The 24,697-nt window shown below is 41.9% G+C and overlaps 1 protein-coding gene across 3 annotated transcripts in view; it reads right to left on the reverse strand.

Moving 5' to 3' along the window:
- The window catches only part of PAPPA2 (pappalysin 2), a 435,383-nt gene that overhangs the window by 268,434 nt on the left and 142,252 nt on the right, over positions 1–24,697 (reverse strand). For all 3 annotated transcript variants that reach the window (XM_072998203.2, XM_072998204.2, XM_072998205.2), the window contains exon 3: positions 15,224–15,369. In XM_072998203.2, the coding sequence (XP_072854304.2) occupies positions 15,224–15,369 (146 nt within the window). The remainder of the gene's footprint in view (positions 1–15,223; positions 15,370–24,697) is intronic.

The raw sequence follows: 24,697 nt of genomic DNA on the forward strand, positions 1-24,697 counted from the left end.
CAGCAGCCTCCGCCGTGGCCATCTCAAGGCGATATCTCTTCAAGGTGATAGTGTGTTGCAAAGGTGAACGGTGTGGACCATGTCGCAGCTTTGCAGACATCAGCCAAGTGAACTCCTCAAAGGAAAGCTATTTAGGAAGCAATTGCTCTGGTCGAGTGTGCTCGAACAGAGGCAGGCAGAGGTTTGTGAGCAATCTCATATGCCAGTTTGATTTCAGCGACCACCCATCTGGAAAAGGTCAGAGGTGAAACCAGGGACACTTAGAATGTCCTTAAAATGACACAAACAGTCTTTCAGAGGAGCAAAAAGACTAAGTCCTGAAGATGCTGTAGGTCAGGGCCCTCTTGACATCCAGAGAGTGTAGTGACTTCTCCAGGTTGGTGGTAGGATTAGGAAAAAAGGTAGGCAGGACCACCAGCTCATTAAGGTGGAAAGACGTCACCACCTTCAGGAGAAAGGAGACATCTGGAAACAGAGTGACTTTGTCAGGATGAAACTGAATAAAAGGTGGGTCCGCTCGTGGCGCCATCAGTTCACTCACACACCTTGCTGAAGTGACAGCGAGGAGGAAGGCTATCTTGAAGTTAAGTAGTCTCAATGATGTGGAAGCCAGAGGCTCGAACAATGGAGACCTCAACTTACGGAGGACAAGCTGGAGAGACCACTGTGGCGTGGGTAGCTTGTAGGCTGGGCACATATTGTGGAGCCCCTTCAGGAACTGTTTCAACATTAGATGTTGAAACAACTTGGCTGCATCAGAAAGAGGCGTCTAATACGCAACGATTGTGGAAATGTAGACTTTAAGCATAGAGTGTGACAACCCATGCTGGAAAAGGAGGAGGAGAAACCTCAGAAGAACATCCAACAAGGTAGGGCACACAGGTAAGTTGTGGTCAGCAGCAAAGTTACAGAAAGCTTTCCACGTCCTTGCATAGGTAGCCAAAATGGAAGGTCTACATGCCCAGTTAAGGGCATCCATTATCGAAGGTCCAGCCCCCAGGCTGTGAGATGTAGGGAGTCCAGATCCGCATGTAGTGTCCTGCCGTTGTGGAGGGACAGCAGATGAGGGAGGTTCGGGAGTCGAAAGTGACTGATGGCCATCTGATGTAGAGGGGCAAACCAGGGCTGATGGGGCCACCAGGGAGCAATGAGGATAGCATTTGCCCGGTCCTGGCAGATTTTGATGATCACCTTCTGGACCAGAGGAATGGATGGAAATATGAACAGTAGTCCCTCTGTCCAAGGGACCATGAACGCATCCCCTTCTGAGTGGCTCCCTGATGCTGCCCGGAAGCAATACTTGTTGCACTTGCTGTTAATGGCCGAAGCAAACACATTCAGGCATGGAGTGTCCCACCTCTGGCAGAGGGAGTGGAAGACTGCATCGTCCAATGACAACTCATGAATGCAGTCCTGAGACTGACAGATGATCCGCAAGGAGGTTGTCGGTGGAAGCTACATGCACCACAATCAGGAAGATGTGGTGTATGTAACACCACTCCCAGACCTGGATTGTGAGATACAGAAGTCATTAGGTGTGCGTGCACCCTTGCTTGTTGAGGTAGTACACCACCGTTGTGTAGTCGGTCGCCAACTGCACCACTCTCCCTGTGAGAAGACGCCTGAATGCCTGAAGGGCCTTGAAGACAGCCAAGAGTTCCAGAAGGTTGATGTGATGACAGGCCTTTTCTGGAGTCCAATGACCATTTGCTGTCGGATCTAGGATGTGTGCTCCCCAGCCACTTGTGCTGGCATCTGTGGTGAGCTGGATAGAAGGCTGAAGAGGGCCAAACGGTCTGCCCACAAGGAGATTCGAGCGGAGGGTCCACCAGGTCAGTTGTTCTGCCAGCTCCACCAAAACTGTAAGAGTTTTGGAAGGTGGGTCGGACAGAGAGTTGAACAGTGCCAGGTACCAAGCCTGAAGGGGCTGCATCCTCAGCCTGGCATGTTGAATGACCGCAGTGGTGGAGGCCATAAGGCCCAACAGATGCTGAAACAGCAAAGCCTGGACTTTCACCCCTGCAGTGAAGTGAGGAAGCAACTGTTGTATCTTCAGAATGCGGATAAAGACAATGTAGGTGACCTTTTGGGTAGGAGTCAATGCTGACTTTTTGTAGTTGACCTGGAGACCAAGTTCAGACAAGAGAGACAAGGTAAATGTTAAGTGTCATGAAAGTGTTTCAGGAGATGATGCTACCAGCAACCAATCATCAAGGTAAGGAAAAACAGTGATGGCCTGTAAACGAAGGTGAGCTGCCACTGGAGCTAAACACTTCGTAAACACTCTTGGTGAGGTGGACAATCTGAACAGGAGAGCCCTGAACTCATATATTACACCATCCAATGAAAAATGAAGAAAGCGATGATACTCAGGACAGATGCTGATATGAAAATAAGCATCCTTGAGGTCAATGAGTGCAAACCAGTCCCCCTGCCTGAGCATCTGGATAGTGCCATCATTGAGGAGTAATGTAAACATTCAATGGTGTGAGGTCAAGGATCAGCCGGAGTCCACCATCCTTCTTGGATATGATGAAGTAGCGTGAGAAAAAACTACTTGAAATGTCAGGATTCTCCACCAAATTGATGCCATTCTTAGAGAGCAGCTTGTCTACCTCCTCACGCAAGACAGGTGAAGTGTCCGTATTTCTCACAAAGCCTGTGCAACGTGTAGAGCTAAATTCAATTGCATAACCAGTGGTGATGATTGTGAGAACCCAAGAGTCAGAGGTGATAGCCCTCCAGGCATCAAAAAATTGGGCTAGTCTAACCCAAGGAGAAGTGGTGCTGGCAGCCGCAGTAGGTTAAACAGACTGCTTTGCCTTGTGGTCCTGATGGCGGGGTTGTTGGCACTGTCTCTGTCTGCTGGCTTGCTGTTGAGACTGACCTTGCTGAAACCTTGAACGGTCGTAATACAGTCTGGATGGCCATCGCCATGAGCCACGAGAAGCTCCCTGAGCTGAGATGGACCTGGCTGTCCTCCTATGTTTCAGCCGGCTCTCCAGGATCTCATTAGTCTTAGGATCAAAGAGCCCCACCCTGTCAAAGGGCAGACCCTCGATCCTATTCCTAACATCCTCCATGATTGAGGCTAACCTCAGCCATGCATGATGGTGAAGAGCAACTGCCATGACCAGTTGCTTAGACGAAACATCTATAATATGCCTGGCTGCTGTGATGATTTGTGTTTTTATGAGATGCTAGAATGGGTTTTGTAGTCATAATATTGTCTTGACAGCATCCATCTTGATTTAAAGTCTGCTCTGTAGTAGGAAAGTTTTTCATGCTGTTTCAGAGAAGTTTCGCTCTCTGGTTATCTCGTTGCTAAGATGAGCAGAGAGCAGAGACTTTCTTAGTCAAAATAATTCTGCCACAAAACATGATAACAACTCTCAAGCTCTCATGAGAAAGTTAGGTGGGACAACAAGACCCAGGAGGGGGTGTTCCTTATGAAGAATTCTGGGAAGAAGAAGGAAGTTGGTAAGAAGTCGGAAAAAGATGGAGTTGGACTGAGAAAGGTCAGACACGTGCTTTTTCCCAAAATGGATTATAACTTTGCTATGGAATATTTTTCCTACCATGGACTGATGGAAGTCAACTGGATTTCATCTAGCGTCAGCCTGTGAAGACCCAAGACACGTGAGATGGACTGTGTTATGCTTTTTATTAGTTAGCATAATTCCATTTCTTTACTTTTATAGCTGGAGTGGGGAGGGGGGTGTTCTGTTTGTCTTGATATGAAAATGTACCTACTGAACTATTTTACCATCAACTGAAATCTCTTCTAAAGCAATTCTTTTCAATAAAGCAGTAATGATTTGATCTGCATGCATTGGTTCTTGTACAGACTAGCTGGATGTCTAATTGGCCATGTGTGTTTGCTACCAAAGATTTAGAGCCAGATTATTCTGAGTATAACTCATGGATTTGTCTGTGTGTGTTGTTTTTCTTAATAAAGGAGATTGGCTTTTGAGGAAGAAGTGTTAGACAGGACCTTGCTGAGACCTAAGGGCTCTGCTCAGCAGTCAGAGGTTTGTCTGGACTTCGGACTCATCCCAGTCTCCGGCACCCCCGTAAATCTCTTTGGAGATAAGGGGCTGCTTACATGGTTGGCAGCGGTGACATGAAACACGGGCTTTGATTTATTGCATTTACTTTTGCTTAAGTTGAAAGCAGCAAGCATCTCGATGCATGTGCTTTTCGCAGCTGGGAAATCCCAAGCCTTGGCAGAGGAATTTCTTCCACGCTGTTTACTTTGAAGGGCTATAAATCAGCTAATTTGCATTTTTCTTTTCAGCTAAGGGTCTTAAAGAAAGACTTAGCTTTCAAGCGAAGTCTGTTAAGAACTAATGCTTTGGTTATGTAATTGGGCTGTTTAATGAGTGGGCATTTTCATGCAAGTAAGCGGTCGCCCTTCTGAAGCTCCAGGGTAGGGCTGTTTTCTGCCAGTGTTTTATGGCTTTGCCCTCGCCCTACAGTTTCGGCTACAGGGGCAGGGAGAGGATTTTTCCTTTTGGGTCAACTTGGCGTCTGCGTTAGTTGCAGCTTGCATGGAGCAACACTTAGAAGGAGAAGAATTTTTGGAGTTGCCTGGAGAGCAGTTTGTGACTCAGAGAAAAGTTAAGATTGGTGGTGCATCTGCTAGACTGCCTTTGGTTAGTACAGCTACGAAGGCCTTGCATCAAGAGCTTCTGGAGGCTGTTGAGCACAGCGTCTTGACTCAAAGTGGAGCTAAGCAAAGGATTACTTATGGTTCTTCACAACTAAGAAGGGAATTACAAAAGGGCAATATAATGGCTAAACTCCCAGCACAGGACACCCAGGAACTACTTGGATCTGACATAGATCCAACTTGGTCCAAATTGAGGCAAATGGAACAGTCAGAGGACATGGAGGACACCAGCACTCCAATCCGAAAGGGTGTGCCAGCCAGGGACATTTCTGATGGGACAGCAGCAGCAGCCGGTGCTGAGGGTCCTGATCCTAACAAGAGTCTATCACCAGTGGATAAGTTAACCCTTATGTTTGCTGATTTTGTTGCTTGTCACACTCAATCTATTCATAATCAGAACATTGCTGATCAGTTATTGAAGCAGTACAGAGAGAAAAAGGTGGAGCATTTGGTTTATGAGCTGAAGGAAAAAGAGAAGTTTAAGAACTCAATAGCCAGTGTTGATAGAAGCAATCTACCTTACTATCATGATGGCGATATCTTATTTTTTTAATCTAACTTTGAGAACGCGTGTAGAGACCTTAGGATACCTGAGGCCTGGTACGTCAAGTTAATGCGTACGCAGTGCTCTGGGCAACTTGCCAACGTTGTAGCCAAATTATCTGATGAGGACACTGACTGGCCTATTTTTAAAGAGGTGGTAAAGAGAAAATTTGGTTTTACTTCAGAAATACTGAGGCAGAACTTTCGAAAACTGAAAAAGCAGCCTAATGAGTGTTATTCTGCACTAGCTGACAAGATAGAACATCTAGGTGATCAGTGGTTGAGTTCCTTGGGCGTTAGTACCTTTGAGGATTTAAGAACTGTGTTGTACATGGAGCATTTTCCTAATTTGGTGCCTTCAGAAATAAGGAGTACTTTGTTGGAGAGAGAATACAAAGACTTGCAAACCCTTGCTTTAAAAACTGATGAAATTCTCTCCTTTAAAAGGCCTGAACCAGCTGTTAGGGTAAAGACTGCACCAGTAGTCCCTAAGAGACAGAGTCAGCCTGAATTTAGAAAGCCTTTTTCTCAAGAGCCCAGGCAAAGTTCATTTGAGCAACGCAGGAGCCTAGCTCCTAGCCAGAGCAAAACGCCTCTTAAATGTTTTGAATGTGGTGGCTCTCATCTGCGACGAGATTGCCCAAGGTTGAATGTGCCAGCTAGCCAAGTTAAGGAGCCAGCTAGAAAAACGCCTGTCCCAGCTCCACGCAGATCTAAAGCAGGCACTCCCAAGATGGCGTATGTAAGTTCTGTGCCAGCGGGAACTCAGCAAGTGCCAGCTGCCAGTAATGCAGTTTCTGTGCCTCACCAGTCAAGCATTGTGCCTTCACAGAGTCCGGAAGGAGTTAACTTAACTGTAACCCCTTCGCAGGCCAGTGGAATGCAGGCAGCAGTAAACCAATATGCGCCTAGAGTTTTGGACTTACAAATTGCTGCAATTTCATCAGAAATTGTAAAAGAGACAGCATCAGGAGAGAAATTTTCCATTATGGATCCTGATTGCATAGTACCAACTACACAAAGGGACTGGGCAACCCGCACATTTTCTGAGGTGGTTTTTCTTCACACACCTGGAGGTGATATGGCTTTAAGTGCTTTTCGTGACTCGGATGCCGACATTTCTTCGATAAGCAGACATTTTCTAGACCCCACCTTGATCCTAAACAACCTGAGGTGTCCAGTGAAAACTTACGGATCTAAAGAGACTGAGCAGAAGTATGTTCCTTTGGCATATGTCAAAGTAACTTACAAGAATTGGTCCGCGTCCAAACATATTCTAACTCATGAGGGAAAACCTGATTTTCTGCTTGGAAATGATCTTGCATTTTTGGATCACATGCAAAGTCAAAATGCAGCTTCGGTGCAGGTGGTCACTCATTCTCAAAGTAGGGAGATGCATGATCCTGAACTGGAGCAGGAATCCACTGAGGATAGCTCAGATGGAAACCTTATGCAACAGCAGCCTCTTGTGACTAAACCTGATAATGCAGCTACAACTGAAACTAAAATGGAGGATGTGACCCCAATGGGATCAGCTGACTTTAGACTGAAACAATGATCCCATTCTAACTTCTTTGAGGTCACAAGCAGACAACTATGCTGAACGTCCTATGCATCAGCAAGTTAGCTTTTTGTGGGGTGAAAATGGACTTTTATACAGAGAATATTTCCCCAAATCCAACTTGGATGCCCAACCTATTCAACAGTTAGTCGTGCCTACTGAATATAGACTGAGAATACTAGAAATGGCTCATGACGATCCGAGTAGTGGGCACCAGGGAATACAAAAACCCCTAAAGAGAATTTCTCAACATTTTTACTGACCTGGTATTTCAAAAACTGTAAAGGACTATGTCAGTTCTTGTGACTATTGCCAACGCACAGGCCATCAAACTGACAAGGTAAAGGCCGAAATGCAGATTATGGAGATTCCTGACCAAGTGTTCCAGTGTTTGCAAATGGATGTGCTAGGACCTTTTGTTCCTACTAAATCTAAGAAGAAATACATCATTTCTTTCATCTGTTCAGCCAGTAGGTGGATCGAAGCCTATGCTATTAGCAACCTTACAGCTACCACCATAGCTAGAATCATCGTGGACTTGTGCTCGCGTATTGGAGTACCATCCAAAATAATTTGTGATCAAGCAGGAGCTTTTACAAGTGAACTTATGTGTAAGATATGCGAGATAAGTGGAATAACCATCAGTTTTTCCACGGCCCATCATCCTCAATCTCATGGTATGGTGGAAAGAGGTCAACAGACTTTGCTTAGGATGATTAAAACCTTGACCCAGGAATATGGAAACATTTGGGATGAACTTTTGCCTTTTGCTTTGTTTGCTTACCGTAGCTCAGCTCATTCGTCACTAGGTGGCTTTTCTCCAAGTGAGGTGGTGTTTGGAAGAAATCTACAAGGACCATTGGACTTCCTGAAATCCGATTGGGAAGGGGTGGTTAAAAGTAGTACTGTGCCAGTTGCTGATTTTGTCAGAAAACTTCAAGAGAAACTCTTGGCTGTCCAGGAGTTGGCCAGAGACAATTTGTTGGACGCTCAAGCAAGTCAGAAGTTCTTCCACGACAAGAGATCCAGACACAGGGAATTTTCTGTGGGTGATTTGGTACTTGTTCTGAACCCACTCAGACCTTCTAAGTTAGAAGTTGTCTGGGAAGGTCCAGGTGAAATTGTTCAAAAATTGGGAAATGTCAATTATCTTGTCAAAATGTTGGATTCTAATAAGAAACCTGTTCTTTACCATGTCAATAGTTTGAAACTGTACAAAGATAGATCTGCAATGGTTTTTCAATGGCATGCTGAATATTTTCATGCTGCAAATGAACCTATTGATATGTTGTCTGAATTGCAAGATGCAGGTACATGGTCTGATAATCTTGTTTTAACAGGTACCGTTGACCAGAAAGAAAGGTTGTTTCAAATTTTAGAACAATACCAAGATGTGTTTTCAGATAAACCAGGTTACACCAAATTGATCAGTCATGTGATAACTACTGAGAACAATGCCCAGCCCATACGGTCTAGCCCATATAGAGCAATTGGTAATCATGCTATCCAGATTGAACAAGAGATACAAAAGATGTTATCTTTGGGGGTGATTGAACCGTCATTCTCCCCTTGGGCTTCACCGGTGGTACTGGTGCCAAAACGTAACGTTATGGGTGAAATTCTCGAGGAAGTAAGATTTTGTGCTGACTACAGAAAGTTAAACAGTGTTACTGTTCCAGATCCATACCCATTACCTAGAATGGATGGTTTAATTGAACATCTTTCAAAGGCTAAGTTTATCAGCATTCTCGATCTAAAGAATGCTTATTGGCAGCTCGATTTGGCCGAAGATTCACGAGATAAGACCGCTTTCATCACGCACGTGGGAACTTTTCGTTTCCGACGATTGCCATTTGGTTTGAAGAATGCTGGTGCTTCATTTCAAAGGATGATAGACAAACTTTTACAAGGGTTACCTTTTGCAAGTGCTTATCTTGATGATGTTGCCATTTTCAGTTCTGATTTTGATTCTCACATGTCTCACATTGAAACTGTTTTGTCCAGACTTCAGCAAGCAGGACTGACAGTCAAAGCCAGCAAATGTCAATGGATGCAAGTCATGTACTTAGGTCATTTGATTGGGCAAGGAGAAATTCAGACTCTGCAAGCCAAAGTGCAATCTATTAATGATTGGCCTATTCCAAAAACTAAGAAACAGGTACGTTCGTTTTTGGGCCTAGTAGGCTACTACAGAAAATTTATTCCTGATTTCAGTCATTGGCTTCACCTCTGACAGAGCTCACTAAGAAGGGACAGCCTGTCAAGGTAAAGTGGACACCAGAGTGTCAAGGTGCCTTTGATGCTTTAAAAGCTAAGATTATGGATGCACCTATACTGAAAATGATTTGGACAAACCATTCATTTTACAGAGAGATGCCTCTGAATTAGGCCTTGGAGCCGTATTGTTACAGCAAGGAGAAGATGGGAACCTTTACCCTATCTCATACTTCTCTAGAAAACTCTTGGAAAGAGAGAGAAATTATGCAGTACCTGAAAAAGAGGCTCTTTCTATATTTTGGTCGCTAAATTTACTTAGACCTTACTTATGGGGGCGTAAGTTTACACTCCAAACAGATCACAGAGCTTTAGTTTGGCTGCAGAATATGAAATCTCACAACCAAAAATTGTTGAGATGGAGTCTAGCATTGCAAGATTTTGATTTTGAAGTTCAACACATTCCTGGAAAATTGAATGTTGTGGCAGATGGTCTTTCTACAAGGTACTGTGAAGATTCTTATGAACCTGAACGTTGAAACAATGTATTCAACAGTGTGCTATGTTTCAGTATTGTAATAGTTAATCTGTAGTTGAATTTTGAGATATAACCAGTTAGTTACTTTGAATTACTGTTTAGTTACTTATGTGTGATTTCTTAAAATTAGATCAGATTAACTGCTCTGAATTTTAACGATTATCAGGGGTGGCATGTGATGATTTGTGTTTGTATGTGATACTAGAATGGGTTTTGTAGTCATAATATTGTCTTGACAGCATCCATCTTGATTTAAAGTCTGCTCTGTAGTAGGAAAGTTTTTCATGCTGTTTCAGAGAAGCTTCGCTCTCTGGTTATCTCGTTGCTAAGATGAGTAGAGAGCAGAGACTTTCGTAGTCAAAATAAACCTGCCACAAAGTATGATAACAACTGAAGCTCCATGAGAAAGTTAGGTGGGACTTAGTCTTTTTGCTCCTTTTTGCTCCTCCTCCTCCTTTTTGCTCCTCTCAAAGACTCCTCTCCTCTCCTCTCAAAGACTCCTCTCAAAGACTGTGTCATTTTAAGGACATTCTAAGGTGTCCCTGGTTTCACCTCTGACCTTTTCCAGATGGGTGGTCGCTGAAATCAAACTGGCATATGAGATTGCTCACAAACCTCTGCCTGCCTCTGTTCGAGCACACTCGACCAGAGCAATTGCTTCCTAAATAGCTTTCCTTTGAGGAGTTCACTTGGCTGATGTCTGCAAAGTTGTGACATGGTCCACACCGTTCACCTTTGTAACACACTATCACCTTGAAGAGATATCGCCTTGAGATGGCCACGGCGGAGGCTGCTGTGGGAAGAGCTGTGCTGGCTTCTGTCCTGTCGTGACACCCACCTACTGGTAAGTCAGCTTGCTAGTCACCCATTAGTGTGCATTCACAGAGGCCATTTACCTGTTACTTAACTGTAACTCTGGTTCTTTGAGTGGTCCTCTGTGAATCCACATGTCCCATCCTCCTCCCCATTGTATGTCATGTGTGTCATTAGATATGCTATACAGCGGCAGACAATTCTACAGAACTGAGGCACCCGGTGCCGGGGGCGGGGATATAGCCTAGGTGGGAGGTCCCAGCACCAGGTGCTAGAGCTCTAAAAGTTTCCGAAGCTGCTTTGCTTAGGTGTAGATTAACCCATTGATGTAAATTCACAGAGGACCAACTTCCTTCTTCTTCCCAGAATTCTTCATAAGGAACACCCCCTCCTGGGTCTTGTTGTCCCACCTAACTTTCTCATGGGGCTTCAGTTGTTATCATGTTTTGTGGCAGAATTATTTCGACTAAGAAAGTCTCTGCTCTCTACTCATCTTAGCAACGAGATAACCAGAGAGCGAAGCTTCTCTGAAACAGCATGAAAAACTTGCCTACTACAGAGCAGACTTTAAATCAAGATGGATGCTGTCAAGACAATATTATGACTACAAAACCCATTCTAGCATCACATACAAACACAAATCATCACACCCGGTGCCAGGGTCGGGGATGTAGCCTAGGTGGGTGGTCCCAGCACCAGGTGCTAGAGCTCCAGAAGTTTCCAAAACTGCTCTGCTTAGGCACAGATTAACCCATTAGTGTGCATTCACAGAGGCCACGAAGGAGAACCAGAGATCTTTCAAGAAAATTGGAGATATTAAAGGAACATTTTGTGCAAAAATGGACATGATAAAGGACAAAAATGGGAGGGACCACACAGAAGCAGAAGACATCAAGAAGAGGTAGCAAGAATACACAGAGGAATTATACCAGAAAGATCTGGATGTCCCGGACAACCCAGATAATGTGGTTGCTGACCTTGAGCCAGACATTCTGAAAAGTGAAGTCAAGTGGGCCTTGGAAAGCATGGCTAAAAACAAGGCCTGTGGAGTTGATGGCATTCCAGTTAAATTATTTAAAATCTTAAAATATGACAATGTTAAGGTGCTACACTCAATATGCCAGCAAGTTTGGAAAACTCAACAGTGGCCAGAGGACTGGAAAAGATCATTTTACATCCCAATCCCAAAGAAGGGAAGTGCCAAAGAATGCTCCAACTACCAAACAATTGCACTCATTTCACACTCTAGCAAGGTTATGCTCAAAATCCTACAAGGTAGGCTTCAGCAATATGTGGACCGAGAACTCCCAGAAGTACAAGCGGGATTCCGAAGGGGCAGAGGAACTAGAGACCAAATTGCTAACATGTGCTGGATTATGGAGAAAGCCAGAGAGTTCCAGAAAAACATCTACTTCTGCTTCATTGACTATGCAAAATTCTTTGACTGTGTGGACCACAACAAACTATGGCAGGTTCTTAGAGAAATGAGAGTGCCTGACCATTTTTCTCCTGAGAAACCTATATGTGGGACAGGAAGCAACAGTTAGAACTGGATATGGAACAACTGATTGGTTCAAAATCGGGAAAGGAGTACAACAAGGCTGTATATTGTCCCCTGCTTATTTAACTTATATGCAGAATACATTGTGCGAAAGGCAGGACTGGATGAATCCCAAGCCAGAATTAAGATAGCGGGGGAAAATATCAACAACCTCAGATATGCAGATGATACCATTCTGATGGCAGAAAGTGAGGAAGAATTAAAGAACCTCTTAATGAGGGTGAAAGAGCAGAGTGCAAAAAACGGTCTGAAGCTCAACATCAAAAAAATTAAGATCATGGCCACTGGTCCCATCACCTCCTGGGAATAGAAGGGGAGGATATGGAGGCAGTGACAGATTTTACTTTCTTGGGCTCCATGATCACTGCAGATGGAGACAGCAGCCCCGAAAGTAAAAGACGCCTGCTTCTTGGGAGGAAAGCAATGACAAACCTAGACAGCATCTGAAAAAACAGAGACATTACCTTGCCAACAAAGGTCTGCATAGTAAAGCTATGGTTTTTCCTGTAGTGATGTATGGAGGTGAGAGCTGGACCATAAAGAAGGCTGACCGCCGAAGAATTGATACTTTTGAATTGTGGTGCTGGAGGGGACTCTTGAGAGTCCCCTGGACTGCAAAGAGAACAAACCTATCCGTTCTGAAGGAAATCAACCCTGAGTGCTCACTGGAAGGACAGATCCTGAAGCAGAGGCTCCAATACTTTGGCCATCTCATGAGAAGAGAAGACTCCCTGGAAAAGACCCTGATGTTGGGAAAGTGTGAGGGTAAGAGGAGAAGGGGATGACAGAGGATGAGATGGTTGGACAGTGTCATCAAAGCAACCAACATGAATTTGACCAAACTCTGGGAAGCAGTGGAAGACAGGAGGGCCTGGCGTGCTCTGGTCCATGGGGTCACGAAGAGTTGGATACGACTAAATGACTGAACAACAAACAACAAAAATGTTCGCAACAATGTCCACGATAGGCTCGCCCCAGTTGGGGACTAGCTGAGCAGGAAAGTTCCCACTAGTGCATGAAAGTCATCATACGGAAGAATCCGGTGGCCAATAAACCATTCCCTTATGAGTCTGGACAGGTAGAGGAAGCTGAGGGACTTGGTTCTTCTCCATTTGTTCAGGTAATGCATCACCGTCATGTTGTCCATGGCGATTTGGACAGTACAACCCTGTACTCTGAGAGTGTCAGAGAGATGTATGCATCAAGTTTGGGCTGAAGCATGTCAAAACTGCTGTCCAGGTTTCCTGTCTGCTTTTTTGGAGAAGGCTGTTTGCTTGCATTTTGCAGAGGAGGAGGCTGGGGTTAGGTGCTGGTAAGTTGACCAATCGGAGGTCTTGAACCACTCAGATGGTGACTAGTAATGAGAGTATGACAGGGATCTCATCCAGTGAGGGCGGAAGTGAGAAGTTATTGGGTGGTAGGTGTTTATGCTCATTTTCTTTGTGTTCTGAAGACTTAGAGGGCTTTGAAAATGGCAAGAAGTCTGAGGAAATTGATGTGATGTGTCCTCTTGTGTGCACACCATGTACCCTGTACCTCTCTGTGGGGACAGTGAGCCCCCATCCCATAGTGCAGTCATCTAACTATGAGATGGGAGAGATGTGGTTGCTGAAAATGGACACCAAGGTGAAGGTGGTGTCCGGTTGTCCACCAGCTAAGTTGTTTCCTGAAGTGGGGTGAAAGAAACAGTTTTTTGTCTGGTGGGTTCCATTTGTCATTGTAGGCCAAAAGGTAGAATGACTGCAGTGGCCGCATCGTTAGCCTGGAGTGGAGCAAGACTGCCGTAGTAGACAAAATGAGGCCTATCACTCGTTGGACTGAGTGTACCGACACGTGTCGAGCATGAATCAGCTTTTGAGCAGACCAGATGGTCTGCCATGCTCTGATTTCTTCATCATTTCTGATAGTGGGGAAGACCAAGCAATAGACTCTACATCCAAGGCTGTACATACAGGACTGGCTAACCATCTGAGTGGTAAAAATCATTCTGGGAGGAGGAATCTCTCTCTCTCTTTTTAGGCAGAGAAGAGAGAGCAAAGGAGAAGGAAGAAAGGGAGAAAAAAGGCAGAAGACTTATCAAAAAGAAACGAAGGTAACTGAATTGAGGTTATGGAGCTGTCTGTGTGCTCTTCCAGCGGCAGACAAAAAAGGACTGAGGAAAGTGGTGCCATACTTGCATGGTATAAGCTAAGGCACTTTAGTTTTTTTAGGCTCTGGAACTTTTGAAAATGGTGTCGAACAGGCACATGCACCCAACTTGTGTGCATACATGAACACCACAGAAAAGAACAGATGCCATATGCTCAGATGTCAGTATGACTGAGAATTGGTTCAGTGCTTATGAGTTCCTTGTGAGAAAGAGGGAGGGAAGTCTGCTTCTTTGGAAGACTTCTCTCTTGTCTGACATGTTGATGATGCCACAACAGATACAATTTATCCTATTGTTATTTTTGAAAACCCTTTTCTGAAACAATAGATTTAGGTACGACAAAGCTTTCAGATTTGGATGGGGGGGGGAAGGAATGATGATTAAGAGTACTGACCAAAATGGGGAAGATATCCACACAGCCATTCCTACTGAAGGGTTGAAACTTTGAAAATGGTCAAAACAGATAAACCTATAGTACTTCATCAACATAATAATACCTTTTTCTCCCCAGTTTACTTGAGAGGAAAGTAGACTACCTTTACACTTGATTTATTGTGATATTTTTGAAGTATTTCTTTATTGATTTTTTAAAGTAGGGAAAGATGCATCTCCCATGTCCCTCATAATCAAAATGTAGCGAAAACCTTTCACTATACTCCTTAAATTTGGCAGGACATACAACAGCTAAATTAAATACAAAGAGGGGACTTTGTGCAATTTAAAAATTTATCCCTGCTCAATGAGCTCTTTGTAAGTCTTCAGTTAATATGGTCCACACATTTTCAGAGTAAGAATTGGCATGGAGAGTGTGAAGAGCATATGAACAGTTCAGGAGACATGAATTCAAACCTTCACTCTGTCATGGAAAATCACAGAAAAGCAGCAATGGTTAACCACTCCCGGAACATCTCACATAACTCAAAAATCCTATTAGATCTTGTAAGTCAGATATGATAAAACAACACATAATAATAACTACAACAGTGGATCTACTCTTGGTGGGATTAGTGATAGGATCAGAAGATTTTTTGTTCACCTCTTAAACTGGTAAGTATAGAAATCCACATTTATTCACTGGACTAGAGTAGTGCTGAATTTCTCTGCAAATATGTCTGAAATTTTCTTTACAATGGACCTGCTAGACAGAAGAATCCAGTTTCAGATGTACTCACCCAGATGGCTGAGGGCATCCTTATCCCAGGGCCAGGTGCCAGCGCCTGCCAGCTCCTCTTGGACAGAGCTGGCAAAATAAACATTGAGGAATTGAGTGCTGTTCAGCTGGAGTGCCTCCTTCAGCTCCTTTACACTCATGTATGCCCTGTAGAAATGGGAAGCAAACCACACTAGCAATACTATTACTACTACTATTACTGCTGCTGCTACTACTACCACCCCCACCCCCACCACCCCCACCACCACCAACAACAACAACAACAATAATAATAATTAATAATAATAATAAAGTTTATAATTCATATAGTCATTTCCTCAAGGGAAGAGCTATGAGGTCCCAGTGTCATGATAAGAGCATTTTCAATGGTAGTTGTCTGGGAGTGCTCAAAGCTGTACATCTTCCATAAGAAGACTCAACCATCTAGGACGTCAAGGGTAGCTGTTTGTTGCCCAGGAACAAAATGTTTTCAGGGACCAACCACAGGATTAAGAGCATAGAATAATAGAATCATAGGATAGTGAAGTTGGAAGGGGCCTATAAGGCCATCATGTCCAACCCCTGCTTGATGCAGGAATACAAAATCAAAGGATATATGTCAGAGTTATATAAATTTCTCTTGAATGCCTCTGGCATTGGAGCACCCACCCTTAAGGTAATTGGTTCCACTGTCTTACTGCTCTAATTGTTAGGACATCTTCCTGATATTTGAATGAAACCTGGCTTCCTGTAACTTGAGCCCATTGTTGCATGTCCTGCAATTTGGGATGATAGAGAACAGATCCTGCCCCTCCCTGCATGACAGCCTCTCAAGTACAGTGGTGCCTCGACTTATGAACTTAATCCATTCCAGAAGATGGTCATAACTCAAAATGGTCATAAGTCGAAGCATCATTTCCCATAGGAATGCACTGAAACGCGATTAATCTGTCCCAGCTGTTTTTTTGGTCGTATCTCAAGGCGCAAGTCGCAAGTTGAAGCATTTGTTCCCATAGGAACTAATGGAAAAGCAGTTGATCCATCCACTACTTTTAAGGGGAGACTTTTTTTAACCTATGATGATTTAGGTTAAAAAGGGGCAGGAAAGGAGGGAGGGAGGGAACAATGGAGAAAAGAGGAAAGAAAAAACAAAGGTCATCACTGGGGCACACAGACCCCTCAGACAAAGGTTTGTGCTTTTAAGCACAAAAAGAGGAGAGAGAGAGAGAGAAAAGACAATGGGGGGAGAGACTTTGGAGTCTAAAACACATTTTAATCCCACATTTTAAACCAAAACCTTTTAAACCAAACACCTTTTAAAACAAATGAGAGGTCACAGTATACAAACTCTAGGAGCCAGAGAATATTTTTTAAAAAACATTCTAGCAGGGACTAAAAATGCTACAATTACATCAGAGCACAGAAACATAACCCCCCCAAGCCCAAACCCACACTGCAAAAACCGTGTACATACCATCATTACCCAGAACAGGCAGTCTCTCTGTTTAAAAAAAGAAAGTCAAAAAGCAAAAATCCAAAAAAGCAAAAATGAAAAAATACAATACAGTACAATGCAGTATCAGGCAGTCCAAAGTCTCTCTCTGAACCCACACTCTCTAACCCCTTGGTCGAAAGACCTACAGAGAAGCAGCCTCTTCGCTGACCAATGATTAACTGAAAGCAGTTTAAATTCCCTGCCTTCCCCGCCTTTTCTTTCCGTTCGTAACTCAAAGCGCCAGTTGCAAGTTGAAGCAAAATTATGTGGGTGGAGCTGGTCATAATTCAAATTGGTTGTAAGTCGGGTCACCACTGTATTTGAAAAGTGTTATTGTATCACCCCTCAGTCTTCTTTTCTCAAGGCTAAACATGCCCAGTTCTTCCAGTCTTTCCTCAGAGGGCTTGGTTTCCATCTCCCTGATCATTCTTGTCCTTGTGATGATTTGTGTTTTTATGTGTATTAGAATGGGATATGTAGTCCTAAGATTGTCCCAATAGCATCCATCTTGATTTAATGTCTGTGTCTGTGGTAGGAAAATTTTACATGTTGTTTCAGAGAAGCTTCGTTCTCTGGTTATCTAGTTGCTAAGGAGAGCCAGAGAGTTACATTCCTGGTAGTCATAATAATTCTGCCACAAGACATGGTAACAATTCAAGCTCCCATGAGAAAGTTAGGCGGGACAACAAGACCCAGGAGGGGGTGTTCCTTATGAGGCATCCTGGGAAGTAGAAGGAAGTTGGTAGGAGTTGAAAAAAGATGGAGTTTGACTGAGAAAGGACAGACATGTGCCTTTTCCCAAAATGGATTATAACTTTTGAATGGAGCCTTTTTGCAAAATAGACTTTTGGATTACAACTGGAATCTAACCTTTCATGATGGACTATGGAGTCACAGGATACGTAAGAAAGACAACACCTATGCATAATTCTAGCTTAGTATGTTTTCTTGTGTTATTTTTCTTAGCTGGAGTTTGTGGGGTGGTCTGTCTGACTTAATATGGAAATGTTACTGACTAAATTACTTTGCTATAATCTGAATTCTGTTTAGAACTATCTTTCTGAATAAAAGCAATAATGTTTAAGATTGCATGCATTGGTCTCTTGTACAAACTAGCCTAACTAATTGGCCACAAATATTTTGCTACCATATAGAGCCCAGATTAGCCTGAGTGTAAACTCATGGATTGTCTGTGTTTGTTGCTTTTTCTTAACCAAGGGTATGGACTTGAGGAAGGAGTGTTAGTCAGGGCCTGGCTGAGAAATTGGGCTCATCTTAGCTAATAAGGACTGGCTAAACTCTGAAATCTCTCCATCTCTGGCACCCCTAAATCTCATTGGAGACGGGGGATTGCTTACAGTCCTCCTCCAAACTTCTTCCAATTTAACAACATCCTTCTTGAAGCGTGGTGTCCAGAACTGGAAACAATACTCAAGGTGAGGCCTAACCAGGAGCTAACACCTCGCAGGATTTGGAAACTATACTTATGTTTATGTAGCTGAAAATAGCATTTGCCTTTTTTGTAGCCACATCACACTGTTGGCTTATATACAGCTTGTGATCTACAGTGACTCCAAGATGCTTTTTGCTTGTAGAATTGCTGAGCCAGTATCTCCCATAAACATGTGTTTGGTTTCTTTGTCTGAGATGCAGTACCTTGGAAAAAGGTACTGCACCTTTTCATTCTGTTGAATTTCATTCTGTTGTTTTCAGCCCAGTGCTCCTGCCTACCAAGGTCCTTATGAATTTTGTTTCTGTCTTCCAGGATATTAGCTATTCCACCCAATTTTATGTCATCTGCAAATCTGAAAACATCTGCACTCCCTCATCCAAGTCATTAAGAAAAATGTTGAAGAGCACCAGACTCAGGACTGAACCTTGATGTACCCACTTGTTATCTCCTCCCAGTTGGAAAAGAAGCTATTAATCATCACTCTCTGAGTACAATTCTGTAGCCAACTGTCTGTCTATCTGACAGTTGATCTATCGGAGGCGGAGCTTGTCACTGCACTGTTTGGCTGCACTCGGGTGAAGCTCCTGAGGAATGCCGAAAACCGACCAGCTTGGCACCCTTAAGGGACAACAAGGGTGGAGGAAGAGCTAGGAGAAGTTCTTCTGGACCGAACGTGGGCATCGGAGGAAGAATTGAGGGGCGGCGGCCTGTCTTTTTTCCCTCTGAAGAGATCCACGAGGCACAAGCTGGAACGGAAAGCGCCATCTTGGTGACAAAAAGCAGTGAGTACTCCGGAATGTCCGAGGAAAGAGGAGAGCTGATGATTGCAGTTAAAAATGGAGAATAATAAATAAAACTTGAAGCCTTTTAAGCTAACGAACTGATAAAAGAGATAAGACCGAAAGAAAGCTTAGAAGCGGCAAATCTTTTGAAGCACGGTCCTATCTTAATGAACTAGCCTAAAAGCGAAACTAACTCTGGTCGGACCGTGCCAAGGTCAGAAAAATAAGACTGTGCCTGGGAATTGCTGATGAATTAAATAATTGTGGACTGATCCTGTTTGACTGTGGCAAAGTACTTGACAGAACTTTTAATAACAGATCGAGTACCGAAGCTTTGAGACGACATGTTATCTCTGTGGGGGGAAAATTCCCCCCCGCCTCATACTTTGTTAAGTGGATTTACAATGTACAATCTACTCTGCTAGATAGACTGTGTATGGGGAGCAGACGACACCTACTGGAGGAAAGCAGAATATCATTGCCAGGTTTATTTCCACGGAGAGAAAATTCCCCCCCCCCTTTGCTTTGTCTGCTGAAAGGAGAAGCTGTTGTTAAGTGGATGCACAATGTATTGAACTGGATAGACTGTGCGTGAGGAGAGGAAGGCACCTACTGGAGGAAAGCAGAATATTATTGGCAGATTTTATATATCTAATTGACTTTGGAGCTTCTTTCCCTTTTCTTCAGAGATTTTGCAACAAGAACGAAACTGAACTGTGGAAATATTGAGGTGGGAAAGGCAAGATCTCTTTTCTTCCTTTCTTTGTTTCTTCTTTTTATTCTTTTCTACTAATCTGGTTCTGGAAAGAACAGTAGAAGTTGGAAATACCGGAAGATTGCCTTTTATCTGGGTGAGGCTGCATACGGTTTGAATTCCCTTCTGTGTTAGCGCATCCAACTGTTTGGTTAAAAACCCCTGGGACACTAGAACTCTGCACGATATTAACTCTTGGGCTTTTGGGGTTCTACGGAGCCTGGATCTTCACAGAAGGACTTGGTGGACAATTCAAGAGATGTGGTATATGGAAGTTGAAATTTAAAGTGTCAATTTTTTTTAAAAAAAACTGTGATATATATTGCAATATTGGGCAAAGATTTGGGAAGGTTAAGGGGAGGTAGTTGATAGTAGGTTTTGAATTTGGGCTGATTTCAAAATGGCTGCAAAGAGACCGAACCCCAACCCTAAATCCCAAACACCAGGAACCTCTCCAGCCCAAACATCAGCACTAGGGAAATTAACCTCTCAGGAATCAGAAAAATCTGATAAAGAATGGCAGACCACTATGCAGAACCTGCTGTCCACAGGATTTGATCAAATTAATCGACGATTGACCGAAATGACAAACCAAATGACGTATATACAGGCAGAATTGACTGAGACAAAGGAGCAGGTAACACAAATCAAAACTAAAACACAAGATATAGAAGGGAAAATGAAAAATACAGATGCCAGACTAGATAAAGCTGAAGAAAGTGTACAGCAGATACAGAGAGACCAAAGGCAATGTCAGGACAGGCTAATAATGCTGGAAATGGAACGTGCCCTTAAGATGCTAAGAATCCAAAATGCACCAGAAAAGGGATCTGAGGACTTGGAGACAGTAATGAGTGAAACCCTCGCACCAGCAATAGAGATGGATGTAGCGGAATTCCGCCAAGGTCTGGAAGCAGCCTTCAGAGTGAGTACAGCATATGTTAGAAAAAATAATTTACCTAAAGAAGTACATTTGAGATTCGCGAAGAAGGCAATTAGGGATAAGGTTTTAAGGGCTTCACAAGAAAAACAATTGATAATAGAAGACAAGAAAATTAATGTCTTAAAACAAATCCCATGGCAAGTGAGACAGAGAAGAAAGGAATATGCATCTCTGGCACAGCTACTCCAACAAAATGGAATCTCATATAGATGGCTAACACCAGAAGGGCTATTTTTTCGGATTGATACACAGAGATACAACATAACATCCCCGATGAAAGCACAAAACTTCATAGAAAAAAAATGAGAAGAAGCTAAAAAAAACTGACAACAAGGAATCAGAAGAAAGATCTCGAAAGGAACAAAGCCAATTATCAGAAGCAGAATCAGAAACAGAGACAGGAGAACAAGAAGCAATAGAGCCAAGATGTACTAGAAGCATGATGAAGAAAAAACAAAAGGATAGTAATTTAAATCAAGATGACTAGAAAAAAACTGAAGATTTTATCAGTAAACGTAAACGGCCTAAACTCACCCCAAAAGCGAAAAAAGATCTTTCTACAACTGCAGAAACAGAAATCTGATGTTATATGCATCCAAGAAACGCATGTGAAAAGAAAGGATTTGAAATTATTAGAATGGCCAAGATTAGGAAAACTATTTGCGGCTTCAGACGTGAGCAAAAAGAAGAAAGGAGTAGCTATTTTTATTAAGAAGGAATGGGAGCCCTCCCTGATTTTTGCCTCAGAGGATGGAAGGATAGTAATGGTGGAAATCCAAAGAGAATCTAAGAAATTCCTAATAGTCAATATTTATGCACCAAATGGAAATCAAGAAAACTTTTATAAACAATTGCAGCGAGAATTGGCAAATAAAGAATATGATCATTACTGCATAATTGGAGATTATAATGCTGTTTTCGACAGAGAACTAGACACAAAAACAGAAAAATCTAGTAGAAAGAAGAGAAGCACAATTCCAAGAAATTTCCTACAATTAGCAGAAGAATTAAATATTGTGGATGTATGGAGAACATGTAATCCAAAGACAAGGGATTACACTTTCTACTCTAACAGGCATAAATCGTGGTCAAGGATTGATACATGTTGGATATCAACAAACCTAATGAAAGAGTTGGAACAAATACATATCTTACCCAATACATTTGCAGACCATAACCCAATTTTGTTACAAATAGGAAGTAGAACAAGAGAATTCACTTGGAAGCTGAATATATTACATCTAAAAAATGAAAAATTTAAGAAACAAGTAAAAGAAGAAATGGACTTTTTCTTTAAACAGAATATGAGACCAGATATCTCAATGTTTATGATATGGGAGGCAAGTAAGGCTTTTTTTAGAGGAATAGCCATAAGATTTGCAGCTAAACAAAAAAGAGAAAGACAGAAAAAATATGAGACTCTGGAAAGTAGATTAGCCATAGAGGAGAGGCAGTTGAAACAAAACCCAACAAACAAAGAACTTATAGAGAAGATAAAACTTACACAACATCAGATAAATATATTGCTCACTGAAGAAACCGCAAAGAAGTTCAAATTTGCAAAGCAAAATTTTTTTGAGAATGCAAATAAACCGGGAAGATGGTTAGCATACAAATTAAGGAAAGAGAAGGAGAAGACAATAATCCGAACTTTGAAAGACGAAAAGGGAACAGAAAAATTCAAACAGGAAGAAATAAAGAAAATTGCTGAAGATTTTTATAGGAAGTTATATGAGAAAAAAGAAGTGGATGGAGAAGCCCAGGAAGAATATTTGTTGAAGCACAATAAAATGAAATTGACTAAAGAACAAATTCAGTCCTTAAATGAGCCTATAACGTATGCAGAAATTACAGAAGCCCTTAAAAAACAAAAAAATGGGAAAGCACCAGGCCCAGATGGACTACCAGCAGAATACTACAAAGAACTGGAAGAGGTGCTTCTCCAGCCATTTAAAAAGCTTCTAGAACGCATTGAAGAAGAAGGGAAAATACCAGCAACATGGACTGAAGCGACAATCTCTCTTATACATAAGGAAAACACGGAAGGTAAAGAAATACAAAATTATAGGCCAATTTCATTGTTGAATGTGGACTACAAAATATATGCGACTATCCTGGCAACTAGATTGAAAAGAATTTTAACCCACTTGATACATCAAGATCAGTCTGGGTTTCTCCCTAAAAGACAGATGAAGAATAATATAAGGATAGTTTTAAATGCCCTGGAATACTATGAAGCACACCCGGAGAAACAGATGGCTATGATATTCTTGGATGCGGAAAAAGCATTTGATAATCTTGACTGGAATTTTATGATGCACACATTGAAAACACTGCAGGTTGGAGAAAGATTTATGAAACTAATTAAAGCAATATATACGGAGCAAAAGGCAAAAGTAAAAATTAATGGCGAACTATCAAAAGAAATCCAAATACAGAAAGGTACTAGACAGGGGTGCCCACTCTCCCCACTCCTGTTTGTTTTGACTCTGGAAATACTAAACGAACAAATTAGAAACAAAAAAGAATTGAAAGGATTAAAAGTGAAAGGTCAAGTCTACAAACTCCAGGCCTTTGCGGATGATTTAGTTATCATATTGGAAGAACCATTGGATTCAATAGAGGACCTGATGACAACGTTAAGAATTTTTGGTGACATGGCAGGAATGAGAATAAACCAAAAGAAGACTAAATTACTTACCAAAAACATGAGAGAACATGAAAGACAAGAGCTAATAGAGAAGACGAACTTTCATGAGGAGAAGAAAATTCGATATTTAGGAATACAAATTACAAAGAAGACAAGTACATTATTCAAAGATAACTACATGAAACTAATGAAGGAGATACAGAACAATTTGGAGAAATGGGACAAATTACAACTATCGTTGTTGGGAAGAATTGCAGCAATTAAAATGACTATTTTACCAAAAATCCTATTCTTATTTCAGTCAATCCCTATAATATTAAAACAGTCATTTTTCAAAGAATTTAATAAGATAATCATGAGATTTATATGGCAAGGTAAAAAACCAAGAATTAAAATTAAGGCAATGCAAGATGCTAAGCAGAGGGGTGGCTTTGGTCTTCCTGACTGGGTTTTGTATTATAGAGCTTGTATTCTAGATTGGATAAAAGAATGGATAACTCTAGAAAACGATAGATTACTTAGCTTGGAGGGACATGATTTGCAATTAGGCTGGCATGCCTATTTATGGTATAAAAAGGACAAAGAACAAAAAATTTTTAATTCACATATGATAAGAAGAGCTTTACTGGGAATGTGGAGAAAAATTGTACAACAAATTTATTATAAAATACCTGTATGGGTGTCACCGTTAGAGGCCTTTATCCAACCCAGTCTTATGACAAAAACAAACTTTTTAAAATATCAAGACCTATTAAAAAAGGATGGTGAACTAAAGTCTAAAGAAGAGCTAGAGTCACAGAATATATATATAGAGTGGTGGCCTAGAGCACAGCTAGAATCTAGATATACAAAAGATAAAATAGAAGGCTTCTACTTAGAGCAAACGATTTTTGACAAACTTTTATTAGGTTCAAAAGAACAGTTAAGAAAATGTATAATTATATGTTGGAAATTAAGATGCAAGATGAAATGGTTAAGGAATGTATGATTAAGTGGGCACAAAATATAGGGCATAACATTGATATTGATCAATGGCTGAAAATATGGCAAAATAATATAAAGCTTACAAGATCGGTGAACTTTAAAGAGAATATATATAAGATGTTTTATAGATGGCACATGCCCCCAGAAAAATTGTCAAAGATGTATACAGAAGTATCAAATAAGTGTTGGAAATGTGAATCACAAGTGGGAAGCTATTATCATATGTGGTGGTCATGTGGAGTAGCGAAACAATATTGGAAAAGAGTACATGTAATGTTGGAACAAATATTGCTCTGTAAAGTGCCATTAACCCCAGAACTGTTTTTATTGAGTATGATACCTGAAAATATAGATAAGTCAAAGAATTATATAGTTATATACATAGTTACGGCAGCTAGAATTTTATATGCTAAAAATTGGAAAAGATCAACGGTA

Source organism: Pogona vitticeps, chromosome 4 (assembly GCF_051106095.1).
Source record: "Pogona vitticeps strain Pit_001003342236 chromosome 4, PviZW2.1, whole genome shotgun sequence".
Taxonomy (NCBI): Eukaryota; Metazoa; Chordata; class Lepidosauria; order Squamata; family Agamidae; genus Pogona; species Pogona vitticeps.